The sequence below is a fragment of the Chiloscyllium plagiosum genome, chromosome 29, assembly GCF_004010195.1.
Source record: "Chiloscyllium plagiosum isolate BGI_BamShark_2017 chromosome 29, ASM401019v2, whole genome shotgun sequence".
Lineage (NCBI taxonomy): Eukaryota > Metazoa > Chordata > Chondrichthyes > Orectolobiformes > Hemiscylliidae > Chiloscyllium > Chiloscyllium plagiosum.
Genome location: NC_057738.1, coordinates 10,233,587 through 10,250,212, shown reverse-complemented (window position 1 = coordinate 10,250,212; position 16,626 = coordinate 10,233,587). Strand labels below are relative to the sequence as shown.

Sequence of the window (16,626 nt, the reverse complement as noted above, 5' to 3'; positions counted from 1 at the left end):
GGCAGGTGACTCCGGTGTCAGTGGGGAAGTATTTTGGGGCCAGTGACCATAATTCGATTAGTTTTAAAATAGTGATGGAAAAGGATAGACCAGATCTAAAAGTTGAAGTTCTAAATTGGAGGAAGGACCATTTTGACGATATTAGACAAGAATTTTCAAAAACTGATGTTCGCAGGTAAAGGGACTGCTGGAAAATGGGAACCCTTCAGAAATGAGAACCAAGTGTCCAGAAACAGTATATTCCTGTTAGAGTTAAAGAAAAGACTGGTAGGTGTGGGGAATGCTGGATGACTAGAAAAATTGAGGGTTTGATTATGAAAAAGAAGGAAGCATATGTCATGTATAGACAGGAGAGATTGAGTGAATCCTTAGAAGAGTATAAAGGCAGTAGGAGTATACTTGAGGGAAATCAGGAGGGCAAAAAGGGGACTTGAGATAGCAAATAGGTTAATGAAAAGGGATTTTACAAATACATCAAGGACAAAAAGGTAACTAGGAACAGGGCACCTCAAAGATCAGCAAGGCAACCTTTCTGTGGAGCTGCAGGAGATGGGGGAAGATACTAAAAGAGTATTTTGCATCAGTGTTTACTGTGGAGAAGGACTTGGAAGATACAGAATGTGGGGAAATAAATAGCAGCATCTTGAAAAATGTCCATATTACAGAGGAGGAATTGCTGGATGTCTTGAAACGCATTAAAGTAGATAAATTCCTAGGACCTGATCAGGTGTACCCGAGAACTCTGTGGGAAGCTAGGGAAGTGATTGCTGGGCCCCTTGCTGAGATATTTGTATCATCGATAGTCACAGGTGAGGTGCCAGAAGACTGGAGGTTGGCTAATGTGGTGTCACTATTTAAGAAAGGTAGAAAGGACAAGCCAGGGAACTATAGACCGGTGAGCCTGATGTCAGTCGTGGGCAAATTGCTAGAGGGAATCCTGAGGGACAGGATGTACGTGTACTTGGAAAGGCAAGGACTGATTAGGGATAGTCAACATGGCTTTGTGCGTGAGAAATCATGTCTCAAACTTGATTGAGTTTTTTGAAGAAGTAACAAAGAGGATTGATGACAGCAGAGCAGTAGATGTGATCTATATGGACTTCAGTAAGGTGTTCGACAAGGTTCTCCAGGGGAGACTGGTTAGCGAGGTTAGATTTCATGGAATACAGGGAGAACTAGCCATTTGGGTACAGAACTGGCTCAAAGGTAGAAGACAGAGGGTGGTGGTGGAGGGTTGTTTTTCAGACTAGAGGCCTGTGACCAGTCCACAAGGATCGGTGCTGGGTTCACTAAGAGGTATTGTTAGTAAATTTGCAGATGGACAGCAAAGAAGGTTACCTCAGGTTACAATGGGATCTTGATCAGATGGGCCAATGGAGTTTAATTTAGATAAATGAGAGGTGCTGCATTTTGGGAAAGCAAATCTTAGCAGGACATTGACACTTAATGGTAAGGTCTGAGAGAGTGTTGCTGAACAAAGATCTTGGGAGTGCAGGTTCATAGTCCCATGAAAGTAGATTTGCAGGTAGATTGGATAGTGAAGGCAACATTTGGTATTTTTTAGATTAGATTTCCTACAGTGTGGAAAAAGGCCCTTCAGTCCAACTAGTCCACACCAACCCTCTGAAGAATAACCTATTTCCCTCTGACTAAAGCACCTTACACTTTGGGCGATTTAACATGGCCAATTCACCTGACCTGCACATCTTTGGACTGTGGGAGGATACTGGAGCACCTGGAGGAAACCCACACAGACACTAGGAGACTACACACAGACAGTCGCCCAAGGCTGGAATTGAACTTGGGACCCTGGTGCTGTGAGGCAGCAGTGCTAACCACCGAGCCACTGTGGGTCAAAATCCTGAAACTCCCTCCCTTAGAGCATTGTGGAAGTACCTATACAAAATAGACTGCAACTGTTAAAGGCAGCAATTCATGACCACCTTTTGCAAGGTCAGTAGGAATGGGCAATAAAAAATGCTTAGCCAGCTAGTACGATCTTCCTCTGAATGAATGAATACAATAAAAATTCACGATTACGTGAGCACACTGGTTTGATTTTGGTGTCTTTGGCTACAGAACAAGATACCTGCCTTGCGGCGGGGGGGGGTTGCAACTACAGTTTACAATAGGGGTCCTTGATTTTCACATGCTCATGCTTATGAACATGATTCCATAGAAGTATACATTAATAATCAGATTAAAAATTCAACTTGTGAACATTTTCTTATACGTAAGAATTGCTATTTTATATTGTCCAGCATTGTGTTCCACTTGTGTACAAATTAATTTGTGAAGTCAGTCAAGAATGGAACCCGTTCCCAACCCGAGGAAAGCCTGTACATTGATTCATGAGGTAAGATGGTGTTATGTAAATCTCAGTTCAACATAAATTCTGAGGGCTGTTTGAGAAATTAAACGCAAAACTGAAGGCTTACTGGAAGATTGATGCATGTTTTAAAAGCAAGTAACTTAACACTCACTGCAACAATAGTTTTTACAGCTGCATGTTGAGCAATGGTTAAAGTGTGACTGACTCCAAGGGGTTGTGTATAGATGGAGCTTTGATTAGTACAAGTAGCTGATTGGTCTGTAGAAAAGTGACCAGTTATCGTTCACTAAGGCCTTCTCTTGCCAATGTTATTAGTTCTCAGTTAGCTGAATAGCTTGGAGCTGTGAACAAGGAACGGAGAAATCATCAGATCTCCTCCAGCTCAGAAGCTCTCTCCATTCTCTGCAGTAAATAACACTTTTTAAGGCTGAAGAAAATCAGTTTACCTTTCCTTCAGTTGATGTAAGCTGTAACTTTTAATTGATAAGTCTGTAAGTGAATTAGCCACCCGTGCATCTTGCAAACCAGAAAGAGGATTTGGAGAAAGAAGATGGTGAAGCAGAATTTTGACCAGCACAATCATTAGAATCATCTCAGCAACTGTGGTGAATGGGAACTAGTTTTTCTCTCCGTCTATAATACCCTTTTTCCTTGATGCGTGTGTATGCATACGTAGAAATTTATAAGGGGATTAAAGTTTTCATTAGTCGAATTGTACATCAAGAGTTCATAATTGTTTACCTGTAGGTAGAATCTAGTTGCATGTCATAAATAATACTTTAAGTACAGGTCTGTCAACCTGGGTCTAAAAGGCTGGTATTTTCAGGGATGTATACTACTTCAAGTCTTTAGTTTTTGTGACAACTCCAGGAATGCTCGATTTCCAGCATGCCACCCCAGTGAGATGTCGTACTGTAACTATGGATCATATCCTCAGAATAGAATAAGGGTTGACCAATCAGGACTGAATTAAGGAGAAGTTGCTTTACTCAATGTTTGGAATTCTCTGACTTAATAAGCTGATTTATGACTAAAGATAGAATAGAAAATGGAGAGGATACAAAAGATCAGTCTGATTTTGCTGAATGGTACCATGGCTTTACGATCTACTCCAACTCCTATTTTCTTTGTTCTCACCTATAAAAACTTCTAGATGTAAAGCAACTTAATACAACATACAGTGAAATTAACAATCATACAAATCTTCAAAATATTTAATTATGGTAGCCTTGCCCTACTTTTCACCCAAACAGAAGCATGATATTTAGGTTTAATTGCTGTCTGTGCCATTTTTGCTTTTGGAACATGTTACTATTTGCAATACTGGGATTACCCAGACAGTTGTATGAATGCATCCAGGCATCAGTAACTAATCTCAAAACTTGAGATTATTACTTGATATGTTGCAAGGAAAAAAAAGCATTTTGAAAAAAATTTATTTAATAATAGTATTTTAATTCTCTATTATATTACCTCTTCTTTAAACAGTTCTCTGAGGACGCTCATACATAATTCAGCCACTTGCTGCTCTTGCATATCCCGAACGACGGCCACTGCATCTCCACTGATCACAGACATCAGAACACAATGCTCACCCTGCAAGTTTCAAATCATGTAGAAATGGTATGAATATAGGACATGTAAAAATAACCCATGACCTGTTGGCAAAGGACAAAACAAAATCAAATTTTCCGTGAGGACGATATACTAAGGTTTTAGGTAATGATATCAATGGATATGTTTTGATTATTTTTAAAGGCCTAATTCATGTACTTGAGAACCCTTACCTCTCAAGCTCAGCAAATATGACAATATGCATAGAAATAATTTCAGGCCCAGAAAAGCCCATACATAATAACTAGCTCAAATTTGTCACTTAAACTTTGCTTATGATGTTTTCAATATTGAGATGCAAGTCAAGCTGGTTTTGCTCATTTTGTAGAAATATGATCTCTTCCTTAAACACCAACAATTTTTATACTGCCGAAATTATCCACATCTTGATTGAATATCAGATCACAAAGTTCCTTCTAAAATAAGCACCTGTTCCAACTGTACACCAGCCCATCAAGTGCTGCTCATTTGATTAATGCTGCATTTATGGCACATAGAGTATTCTAATAATCCTGATCAATCCAGCCAACCAGGCTGCATGGCAACAACATAAATGATTGGCACCTCACCCAATGACAGAACAGAAAGATAGCAAGCAATGCCTGGGAGAAGATGGTTATTTATTTGATGTTATTTTAGCAGAGATGCAAGGATTTTCAAACTCAGCTGTGTTCCAGAGAGGTGGCAAGTGGGAAGGCAGAGGGATGCAAAAATTCAGGAGTGACAGCAAGTCAAAGGCAGGAATTAGTAAACAGGATGATTTAGTAAATTATTGCTGAGAGGAGAAATACACAGCCAACATTTTTCATATTGCATTCATCAGAATAAAGACAAGAATGCCAAATTTCAAATCATTTCAAATTCATACAAAAAGGAGAAAAGGATGCTAAGTGATGTCAAGTCCACAGTGATTTGTCAAGGCATTACCATGGAGAAAGCCACAGGGAAACACTGGCTCTCCAGTCTATTGCCTTGCTTTTTCTGCAGCAACACCTGACCAGTGTTGATCTGCCAACCAACGAACCAACATCGGTTTCTCCTGGGATAAATTCTTGCAAAGATTTAAAGTGTAATCTTCCGTTTGCCATAATGGATTCATGACTAAAACCTCTGACAACATCATTTTTTCAGTAATAATAAAGAAATGTGAAAATTACAAATGAGGAATGTTACCCAACTGTATTTTCATTTACCAATTTTCATTCAGCACTGTTTCTGAAGAACAGATTAGGAGTGCAAAGCAAAGGCTTGCTGTACTTCACTGGCTGTGCATCTTGAGGTGGTGAACATTGCTGTATAAATGTTCCTTTATATAGATTGAACTTCTGCAACTGCTAACATCTGTGATGAAATAGATCTCCAAAATTCCTAGATTGTAACTTTAGATGCAGAGCTCCAAGCATGCTACAATTGACTGGTTCAGAATTTAGCAACATTTGGTTCTGCCCAGCAATAGGCAAGGGATTTTTTCCAAGGTTTTCAGGATAGTTTGGGGGACAATGAAGTGCAGCTCAAAGGTTATAGCATGTTGGAAAAAGACAAAGACAGAAACAGAAGCAGATTCCATATCAGAAGTGCTGTAGTTAGCTGTCCAGCTAGGAAGGCAGGTAAATGTTAGAGTTCTTTCAGCCCATTGAATCTGCACTGACAAAAACTGCTCTAAATCTGCACTGGGCCCACAACCTTGAATATCAAATACCCTCCAAGGCAATGTATTCCAGATTCTCTTAACCGTTTGGGTAAAAAAGCATTCTCAAATTCCTTCTAAACCTCTTGCCTGTCACTTAAAAACTTTGGCCCCTCATTATTAAGGGGAACAAATTGATTTATTCCACTCTGTCCATGGCCCACAATCTTAAAACACCTCAGTTAGGCCTCAGGACTTCTTAAAACAATCAGAGCTCATCTAGCCTCTCTTCATAGCAAAACTGCTCCATCCAAAGCAACATTCTGTGAATCTCTTCTGTACTCCTGCCAGTGCAAATACATCATTCCTATAGTGTGGTAACCAGAATTGCACACAGTACTCCAGCTGTGGCTGAACCAAACTTGCACAGCTCCAACATAACCTCCGTGCTCTTGTAATCTTCCACAACTAGAAAAGATGTGTCCCATGTGTCACTTTAACTACATTACTAACTTGTTGCCTTCAAAAGGTCTGTGGGAAACCACCCCAGATCTCTATTCCTCCGATTGTCCTAGCATCTTACCATTCATTGATTACTCCTTCATCTTGTTGCACTTTGGAAAAAGGATCACTTCAAACTTTTCAGGATGAAACTTTATCAGCCATTGATCTGTCAAATGACCAATCCATTTAAAACCTCCTGTAATCTAAGACATTCTTCTTCACTGCCAACCACCCGGTCCTTTTTTTTTGCAAAATTACTTATCATTTCCCCCACATTCTCATCTATTTCATTTATACATATCATAAACAATAAAGGGGCCAACACTGATCTCTGACGGTAAGCCAGTGAACACCACTGTGCAGTCACAAAAACAACCTTTACAACCACCGTCTGTCTCCTACCACAGCCGATTTTGATTCAACTTGGCATGTCACTCAGGATCCGGAGTGATTTTTACCTTCCTTATCAGGCTTCCATATGGGACCTTGTAAAAGACTTTGCTGAAATCCATATTAACTACATCTACGATACTACCCTCACTTCAATATTCCTGGTCACCGCTTGAAAAATTCAAATTTCTTGGGCATGACCTCTCCCTGAAAAAGCTATGCTGACTATCACTAATCAAACCTTGCCTTGTCAAGTGAAGAATAATTCTCTCTTTCAGCATGTTTTCCAATAGTTTCTTGATTTGAGACTCACTGATCTGTAAATCTCTGGTTTCTCTCTTTTTAACAGTCAAGCAACACTTTGCTTGAAAAGTGGAACCACTTTAGCTGACCTCCAGTGATCTAGCATCTCCCCTGTGGCCAAAGAAGAAATAAAAAAGCTTTACCCAGAAAGCCTCATGTAATGATCCTTCTAAGATATCATCCCTCTTCACTACAGTAACTGACTCCTTAATTAATAATGCAAGACCACTTCCTTTAACATTCTTCCTTCCTGAAGATTCTCTACCTCAATGTAAAGCTGTCATTTCTGCCCCTTCTTCATCCATGCCTTTGAGGTCCGACCAAGCAGCCTAAATTCTTGATGGAATAACTCATCCCTTGTTCTACCCATATTGTTGGTATCAATGTGTATTGCGATCTTTGCCTTATTATCCTCCCCCTCCAGGTACCCTATAGCACTGTGACATTCCTGATCCTGGTACCAGGTAGGCAACAGACCATCTTGGAGTCACATTTGTGGCTGCAGGAACACTAGTCTATTCTCCTAACTAATGAATCCCCTATTGCTATCACTCCTGCTTTCCTCCACTCCTGTGCATTCAGGCTACTTGTAGTGCCAGAAGCTTTGCTCTGTTTGCACTCTCTTGGGGAACCAGTGCCAACAGCTTCCAAAACAGAAAACAATTTGAGTGGGATCCCAGTGGACTTCTGCCCCATCTATCTGATTCGCATTGACTGCTTTGTGGTCACTCTTTCATCCAGTTTCTTGAGCTACTGTGTGACCACCTCTCTAAATGGATTTTCAGCCTCACTGATGCGCCACAGTATCTCTAACCACTACTTAAGTTCCAAAACACAAACCTCAAGGTTCTATAGTAGGAAATATTTTCTGCACACATGGTCAACTAGGGTACCATGATTTTCCATAAATGACAGATCAAACATTCCACTTGTGTAAATTACACAGATTGTGTGTCTGGCAACTCAGTGTAGAGCCAAGAGCAGTTGGATGGCTCTGTGCTGGTAGCTCTCTAGTAATTCCGAAAGTTCTTGAGTTCGAAGTGTTGAAGTCAGGATTTCCAAGTGCAAAGTCACTGGCTCAGTGTTACAGGAAGTAGTGAGCCACTCAAAAGAAGCCTTCAAGCATTGGTGCTTCAGTGCATCTGGGAGAACAGGGCTTGAAAGACAGACAAGTGGTATTAGCTGAATGCAACTGAACAAGAGTTCATTGAAAAACCCAGGCAGTTTTGCTCGGTGAAGCTAGCAGCCAGTGAAGAATTGAGGCTCAGCTTGTGAATAAATAGTGGAGTGTAGTTTTGGAGTCCAAGATAGCACAGACCAAGCAAAGGAGGCTTACAGAGCAGCAGCACTGAGGCACTGAGCAGCAACCCTCAAGAGGAGGCTATGTAGTTGAATAGGTGCAATTGAAGAATTATGATCCCTTATGAAGTTTAATCTTCCATTGTGCTGGGTGTGGCTCCAACTAGCAGAGAGACTCGCCCCGCTCATTTTTGTTCGGGCTCCTTGGTGCCACAATGTCACACGTGGCCTTGATATCAAGGGCAATCACATGCATATCATCTCCGTAATTCAGCTTTTATGTCCATGTTTGAACCAAGGTAGCAATAAATTCAGGTACTGACTGGTTCTAGGTGAAACCGAAGTGTGCATTAGTGAGCAGATTATTGCTAAGCATTGTCAATGGTCATTTATAGATGTTTGAGAGTAGGCTGATTAGATGGTAATTAGCCAGGACGGATTTGTCTTGTGTGTACAGGACAATACATGAACAATTTTTTAAACTGTCAGGTAGATGCCAGTGTCATAGCTAGACTGGAACAGCTTACCTAAGGATGCACCAAACTCTGAAGCACATATTGTCAGTGTTATTGCTGGCATGTTGTCAGGGCCCACAACCTTTGTTGTAGCCAGTGCCTTCAGCCATTTTTTGACATCACAGAGTGAGTTAAATTGACTGAAGACTAACATCTCCAAGATGGATTAGCTACTTGCAACTTCTGGCTGGATTGTTGCAAATGCTTCAGGATTAACTTTCACAAGGTGTGCTGAACTCCTCCATCATTAATGATGAGGATATTAGCGTCACCGAGTTGTTTAATTGCCCAACATCATTCATGATTGGATATTGCTGGACATAGAGCTGAGATCGGATTCCTCAGTTGTGGATTTTCTTAGCTCTGTCAGTTGATGCAAAATCAGTTTCGACACAAATATTCCTGTTTTGTAGCTTCACGAGCTGACCTCTCAGTCGTAGGTACACCTGACGTTGCTCCTGACATTTCCTCCCGTGATCTTCATTGAATCAGGGTTGATCCCCTGTTTTGAGGGTAATAGTAAGAGTGGAGGATATGCCAGGCTATGAGGTTGCAGATTGTATTGGAGTATGATTCTCCTCTGGCTGATGGCCCAGAGTGCATCAAGTTTGCCCAGTTTTTACTTGCTAGATCTGTTCAAAGTCTATCTCGTTAAGCACAGATGGTGGTGGGGTCAATGTAGAGGACTCATAGGGTAACCCTGCAGTCTGTATATTACAGTGCTGCCACCTCTGCTGGGCCTGTCCTGCTTGTGGGACAGGATATATCTAGGGATTTTTAAAATTTGGGACAGTTTGTGTAAGGTAGAAAGATTCCACGAGTATGACTGGATGTAATCAGTGAGTAGTTATACCATTGCTTGAGTAGTCTGAGACACACCTCAACTTTGGCACTAGCCACCAGATGTTATTAAGGACAATTCTGCAGGGTTAACAGTACTGAGTTTGATGTTGTCATTTCTAGTACTTAAGTGATGCCAGTTGGTCCATCTGGTTTCATTCCATGGTTAGTTCAGAGTCACCATATTATTTTCTGGCCAGACCAGGTAAGGACACCAGTTTTTCTTCTCCAAAAGACATTAATGAATCAGATGTGTTTTCACCACAGTCAACAATACTCATACTTCTGCTTCCTTTCAACGTGAAAAAGCAAATTTAAAAGTATGTGGGAGGACAGGGAATGTAGCACTGGTTGTTTCAGTTACTCAAAGATTACAAATTGTTCTGTGATTTTGAAATTAGCACTGAATTCAAATTCCATCACCTGCTGTGGTGGGATTCAAACCCGCATCCACAGAATAATACCTGGATCTCTGGACGACTGATTCAGCAACAATACCACCAAACATCGCCATGAACACTTAACTCTGTATATATGCAGTACTTTCATTGCTGTCACCAGTGCTCTGAATTCATTGTCAACGTAAATGCTGTCAATTTAGAATACCAATCATTTTGACATTTAACAAACTCAGTACTGCAATATAAACACACCGATTATATTTGTTGGATTTATTGAATCATGTTGCTCCTAATAGTTTAGGCATTGGTATTAAAAACATAAGAACAGTTTTATTTTTAAAAAAGCTTATCAAATTTTCTGTTTTCTCTTCTCTTCCCATTTGCAATATTACTGCCAAATTTTACTTGAAATTTACTTTAACTTTCGATAATTGTTCAGGGCATTAAGACTTTATTTTGACCTTAAAAGGTTTATAAAACAATGAGGGGGTATAGATAACGTGAATGCCAGGAGTCGTTTCCTAGGGTGGGGAATTTCAAGATTAAGGGACATAGTTTAAGGTGAGGGAAGGGGGATTTTAAAAAGACAGAGTCATAGAGATGTATAGCACAGAAACAGACCCTTCGGTCCAACTCGTCCATTCCGACCAGATATTCCAAATCAATCTAGTCCTGGCCAATATCCCTCCAAACCCTTCCTATTCACATACCCATCCAGATGTCTTTTAAATGTTGCAATTGTACCAGCCTCCACCACTTCCTATGGCAGTCCATTCCATACACATCACCCTCTGCATGAAAACGTTGCCCCTTAGGTCTCTTTTATATCTTTCCCCTCTCACCCTAAACCTATGCCCTCTAGTTCTGTACTCCCCCACCCCAGGGAAAAGACTTTGTCTATTTATCTTATCCATGTCCCTCATGATTTTATAAACCTAATTTTCATTTTTATACAGGTGTGGAATGAACCTCCAGAGGAAAGGGTGGATGTGGGTACAGTACAATGTTTAAAAGACATTTAGATAAGTACATGGATAAGAAATGTTTGGAGGGATATGGACCAAGTGCAAGCCGGTGGGACTAGTTCAATTTGGGATTATGGTCAGCATGGACTAGTTGGTGCAAAGGGTCTGTTTCCATGCTGTGTTACTCTATGACTGTACTAAAATTAGTACCAAACAATAAAATTAATTTACTTACTTGTGGATCCATATCATAAAATACTCCAAAAAGTCCTCGTTTGTTAGGACTGGGAGGAATATGGCCAAAGAAATCCGCTCCTTGAATTTTTTTCTGCCAAAATTTATATGGAAACTGTAGGGCAATCTAAAAGACAAAAAAAAGTTCAGTTTCAGTGATTGGAACTCATTTTTAAAAGTATCCAATCAATTCCTAGGAAGAGCGCAGATTATCTTTTTGGTAGAAGTTGAAGGATTCTAAATGCATTAACACAAGATCTGAATTTAAAATGATTTCAAAGTGCATAATTCCACAGGCCTTCACTCAGTGACTGAGAAAGGAGCCTGCAGGGAAAAAAAGAGAAAGTAATGAAGTGTTATCTTTGGAAAATTCTGTGTAGCAGCAGACGGCAGAGTTTTCTTTTTAAATTTCTTAACACATTTCAATACTTTACCAATCGAGAGCTTCAAGAATATATTCATGGAAATTTTGCAGAGCTTTTGTCTATCAAACTAGATCATGGGCGGCACGGTGGCAAGCACTGCTGCCTCACAGTGCCAGAGACCCGGGTTCAATTCCCGCCTCAGGCGACTCTCTGTGTAGAGTTTCCACATTCTCCCAGTGTCTGTGTGGGTTTCCTCCTGTTTTCTCCCACAATCCAAAAAATGTGCAGGTTAGGTGAATTGGCCATGTTAAATTGCCCGTAGTGTTAGGAAATGTAGGGGAATGGGTCTGGGTGGGTTGCACTTCAGCGGGTCGGTGTGGAGTTGTTGGGCTGAAGGGCCTGTTTCCACACTAAGTAATCTAAAAAAAATCTAAAAAATCAGTACTCAATATATAGCTACTCAACATAAAGATACTAATATAGTTCTGAATTCAAAGTCAACTGAGCGATTTCGATATTGGTTCAAAAGTAAAATTGTACTGAAATGTATAGAATGGCTTGTTGCAAAATAATCCTTAAGCTTTCCTGTTAAGTTTTTAAGCCATCATATTGAGTCAAGTCCTATTTACACGGATTAACATATTTTGAACTTTTATTTAGAAATACTAATAAACTCCTTGTACACTAAAATATGTTTGTCATCCCTTTAAAAAATGATCTCCTTCCAATGATTGGAAGGTTCAATCTACACAATACTCCAGATGGGGTTTGATCAAGTGCAACCTGAAATTACTTTTAAATACCGAAAGAACTGCAAATGCTGTAAATCAATAACAAACACAAAAATTGCTGGGAAAGCTCAGCAGGTCTGGCAGCATCTGAGAAGGGAAATCAGAGTTCACTAGACCGAAAATGTTAACTCTGTTTTCTCTGCACAGATGCTGCCAGACCTGCTGAGCTTTTCCAGCAATTTCTGGTTTGCTTTTAGAATTACTTTTCTTTTGTACTCTGAATATTTTGGGGACAAAATGCAAACTAAGGTGTATTTACTAGACCTTAAAGCTCAATCGTAATATTCGTGCCCTCCCACCCATATTTGCACATGCGTTTCCTATTTGAAAGTAACGTAGCATTGGTCATTTCAATTAACACCTCCAAATCATTCTGAATCTTGCTCTTTCCTATTCAAATTAATTCGTCTGCCACTGGAACCAGTTTTTCTTATTTGGTATTATTTGCATTTATGTCAAAGCCATCTTAAATGGCCTCACTTCTGTCCCATTTAAAACTTCCTATTACTGAATTATTCACTTCTTTCAGTCCTCTGTATGCAATGCTTCTCCACACCAATGTTCTATCCTTGTTCCCATCATTTAGTGGCTTAAGCCATACCCACATAAGTTAACATTTCAACAACATACAAATCGCTTTATTTTGTGTATAAGGACTAACTGGTTACAGTATCTCAAGAACTGTTTATGTAGTTCAAGGTGTTTTCCTTAAAACTGTATTTATTGCACAAATGACCACATTCTCAGAGTCTCTAGATAATTATGTATCACTGTTGGCAGTGTATAAATGGAGGTGGGAAGGAAGCTGAGTAGCATTGTCACTGGACAAGTAATCTGGAGCCTGGCTAATCTCAATGTGAATTCAGTAAAAATCTGGAATAAAAAAGCTAGTCAAATAACGATCAAGTATAACCATTGTCAATTGTCATAAAAACCCATCTAGTTCACTGATGTCATATATGGAATGAAATTTGCTATTCCAACTTGATTTGGCCAACATTAGACTCCAGACCCCAACAACGTAATTGACTGTTAACTGCTCTTTGGACAATAAATTCAGGCCCAGTCAGCAAATTCCACATCCCAGGAATGAATAACAAAAAGATGTCCTTATACATCATGAATGTTCGGATGTTTTATCAAGATATATCTTCCCTGAAATCTTTAAACTCATCATGAACATCTTCCTTCTAAAGTCTCAGACGCCAGGGCTTTCTTTGGTTCTGGTCTCATTAAGAAGTTTTCGATGCTCCACACTCTTCCTTTCCACTTCCTCTCTTGGATGATTGCAGAGTGTTCTCTTGTTCCTCTTCTTTGTAGAAATCACTGCATATTTAAATTATGGTTTCTTGTTCAATAATATCAATGCACTGTTATTTCCTCCTTATATCCTTTGATCAGTTTCAAATCTACGTTAGCTTGGGTGCTGTGTTGATCTCTTATCCATTCTCTCTCCCCAGGCTGTAGATCTGGTAGCTCTTGTGTATGCATCGTTTACTAATGTTTCTAGCCTGGCTGGTTCTCTGCTCTTCTTCATATCTTTTTTCTCTGTTATTGTTACACTCAGTGATGTTTAACTGTAGCTTCTGAGATAGGAGTTGTGTGCTTAGTCATCCAGCCTTCAATAACTCTAATAATGCCAGTCTCAATTTTCAGCGGTGATCATCTCTGGCTTGATTTGGACGTGCCGGTGTTGGACTGGGGGCATAGAAAGTTAAAAATCACAACACACCAGGTTGTAGTCCAACAGGTTTATTTGGAAGCACTACCTTTCGGAGCTGTGCTCCTTCATCGGGTAGTTGTGGAGTATAAGATCATAAGACACAATTTATAGCAAAAGTTTACAGTGTGATGTAACTGAAATTACATATTGAAAAAGAACTGGATTGTTTGTTAAGTCTCTCATCTTTTAGAATGACCATGTTGGTTTCAGTTCTTTCATATGTAAATCCCAGAACTTTTTTGAAGTTACATTCTCAAGTGAACTTTAACAATAGGTGCCATGTCGGCCCAGATAATGCATTGAAGGTGTGAGGTGCCCTGTGTCAGGCTATCTTTGCCCCAATTCTAATCTAAAAAAGGGATTTACAGAATCTTACATGGGTTCATACAGCAACATAAAATTTAATTCTGTAAGATCAAGTTTACCCCACAACTTGTGGGTGCATGTGTGCGTGCGCACGGGGGAGGATGTGAGGCAGTGTAGTGCAGTGGGGTCACCTGTAGTGTGACATGAACCCAAGGTCCCAATTGAAGCCATCCCCACGGGGACCGTACTTGGCTCTCAGCCTCTTCTCGGCCACTTTGCATTGTTTCTTGTCCCAAAGTTCACCTTGGAGGATGGTCACCTGAAGGTCGGTCACCTGAAGGTCAGAGATCGAATGTCCTGGATCGCTGAAGTGTTCTCCATTGGGAGAGAACATTCCTGTCTGTTGATTGTCGTGCAGTATCCATTCATCCATTGCCTTAGCCTCTGCTCAGTCTTGCCAACATAGCTTGTCTCAGGCCATCCTTGCCTGCATCCTGGCCAAGTCAAGGGAGTACCTGCCACGTACATGGTGGGAGGTGTCCCCACGAACAATGGTGGTATTGGTGTTGACATTCTGACACATCTTGCAGCATCTACCACAAGGTTGTATGGTGTTGTCCTGAAAACTGGGCAGTTTGCTGCAAACTGTGATCTGTTTGAGGTTTGGTGGTTGTTTAAAGGCGAGAAGTGGAGGTGTGGGGAAGATCTTGGCAAGGTAATCTTGGTTTAATAATGAGACTTAAGGCTTCATTCTTTTTGATGGTGTCTTGATTGTACGCACACCTCACTTAGTTTCAAAGATAGTAGGGTGAACTTATGACAAGAGTAAAATCACATTCACGGCACATATCTTAAATTGCTCACTTGCAAATTGCAGACTTGGTCTGAGATTACAATGTCCCGAATGCCAAGCATAGAGAAGGTTTTTAGATGATTCTATCACTGCATCTGCGGTAATCTTATGTACATTCTTTACTTCAACAGCAATGATATTAATGAAGACCTTAGTTTTGAACTCCAATAAATCCATTCCCAAGCACTCTCATGGCCTTGGCAGAAAATATGGTAATAGTGTTTCTCGGTTCTCAGCTGCTCATCACATGTGAAACACAACTGTTAATCATTTAAAGACAGTCATATATATGTATTGAAATCCTTGGTGACCACACTGACATTTTGTAATGCCTAGTATTGCAATTCTTCAGATTGGTTTGTTGCCAATAACAATAACATGTCTACACTGTTCAAGTACTGAAATATCTTGACCATTCTTACAAGCAGAATTTACCTATATTATAATCTGCATCAAACCTTTGCGCTTCCCAGATTTTTACAGGTTTCATTCTGTAGTCAGTTGATCATTTGCAACTTTGGACATACAGACTTCAACCTCTGCAATGAAGTCAACTCTGTTTCTCAGCTGCACTTGCTGGTATTCTTTACTCAGACCTGCTGTCCTGATACTTCGACATGTAGTCAGTTGTAAAGTCATAATTCCTTAGTCTCAAACTGAACCTGGATAGGATCTTAGCTGTTTCTTTCACATTTAGGTCAGTGATCAATGATTTATAGTCTGTTGCTATTTTAAACTGTAAACCAATTTGCCAAACAGAGAGGCAGAAAGAGGGACACAGCATTTGCTAGATGAAGATTGCAAAAGATGTACAGGCCAAGAATATCTACATATTTACATATAGTCTCTTCAGTTTAAGATTCACTTACTCTCTTTTTTTTAAAATGTAGATCCCCTAGATTTTACATTAATGTAACTTGGGCCCATTTAATATTTATAATTGTTTACTTAATTTTAACTTGATCTTTTAGATCCAATTAATTACTGCAATTACTTATGTATTCGTTTTGACCTTGGCTATAAGTCATTTAGGATCTCCTTGCCACCATTGAAATGACAAATTTTCATCAAATGCCACTGCCATTCTGTTCATTAAATGATTACAGTTAACAGATTTTCCCAGTTCTGTGCACACACACCTTACACCCCACACAACTGTACTACCTCATTTACTCAAGCTTCTTATTATAGCATTTACAAACTGGGAGATTGTTATCTTCACGGAGCACACAACCTTTCCAGTTTGATAAATGTCTTTTCATGACCTCTTCATAGCCAACTGCTGCCGCGATATTAACCGTCACCTGAACTCCCCCACCCCTCTCACCCACTCCAACCTCTCAACTTCGGAACGCGCAGCCCTCCACTCCCTCCATTGCAACCCCAACCTCACTATCAAACCAGCAGACAAAGGAGGGGCGGTAGTAGTTTGGCGCACTGACCTTTACACCGCTGAGGCCAAACGCCAGCTCGCAGATACCTCCTCCTACTGCCCCCTTGACCATGACCCCACCCCCCACCACCAAACCATCATCTCCCAGACCATCCATAACCTCATCACCTC

General features: G+C 40.2%; 1 protein-coding gene across 6 annotated transcripts in view; it reads right to left on the bottom strand.

Moving 5' to 3' along the window:
* The window catches only part of LOC122564370 (lysine-specific histone demethylase 1B), a 107,614-nt gene that overhangs the window by 5,245 nt on the left and 85,743 nt on the right, over nucleotides 1-16,626 (bottom strand). For 5 of the 6 annotated variants that reach the window (XM_043719148.1, XM_043719142.1, XM_043719145.1 and 2 more), the window contains 2 exons: nucleotides 11,026-11,151; nucleotides 3,806-3,928 (listed from right to left, as the gene is read on the bottom strand). In XM_043719148.1, coding sequence (XP_043575083.1) covers nucleotides 3,806-3,928; nucleotides 11,026-11,151 — 249 coding nt within the window. The remainder of the gene's footprint in view (nucleotides 1-3,805; nucleotides 3,929-11,025; nucleotides 11,152-16,626) is intronic. The other variant, XM_043719147.1, reaches the window with a different exon arrangement.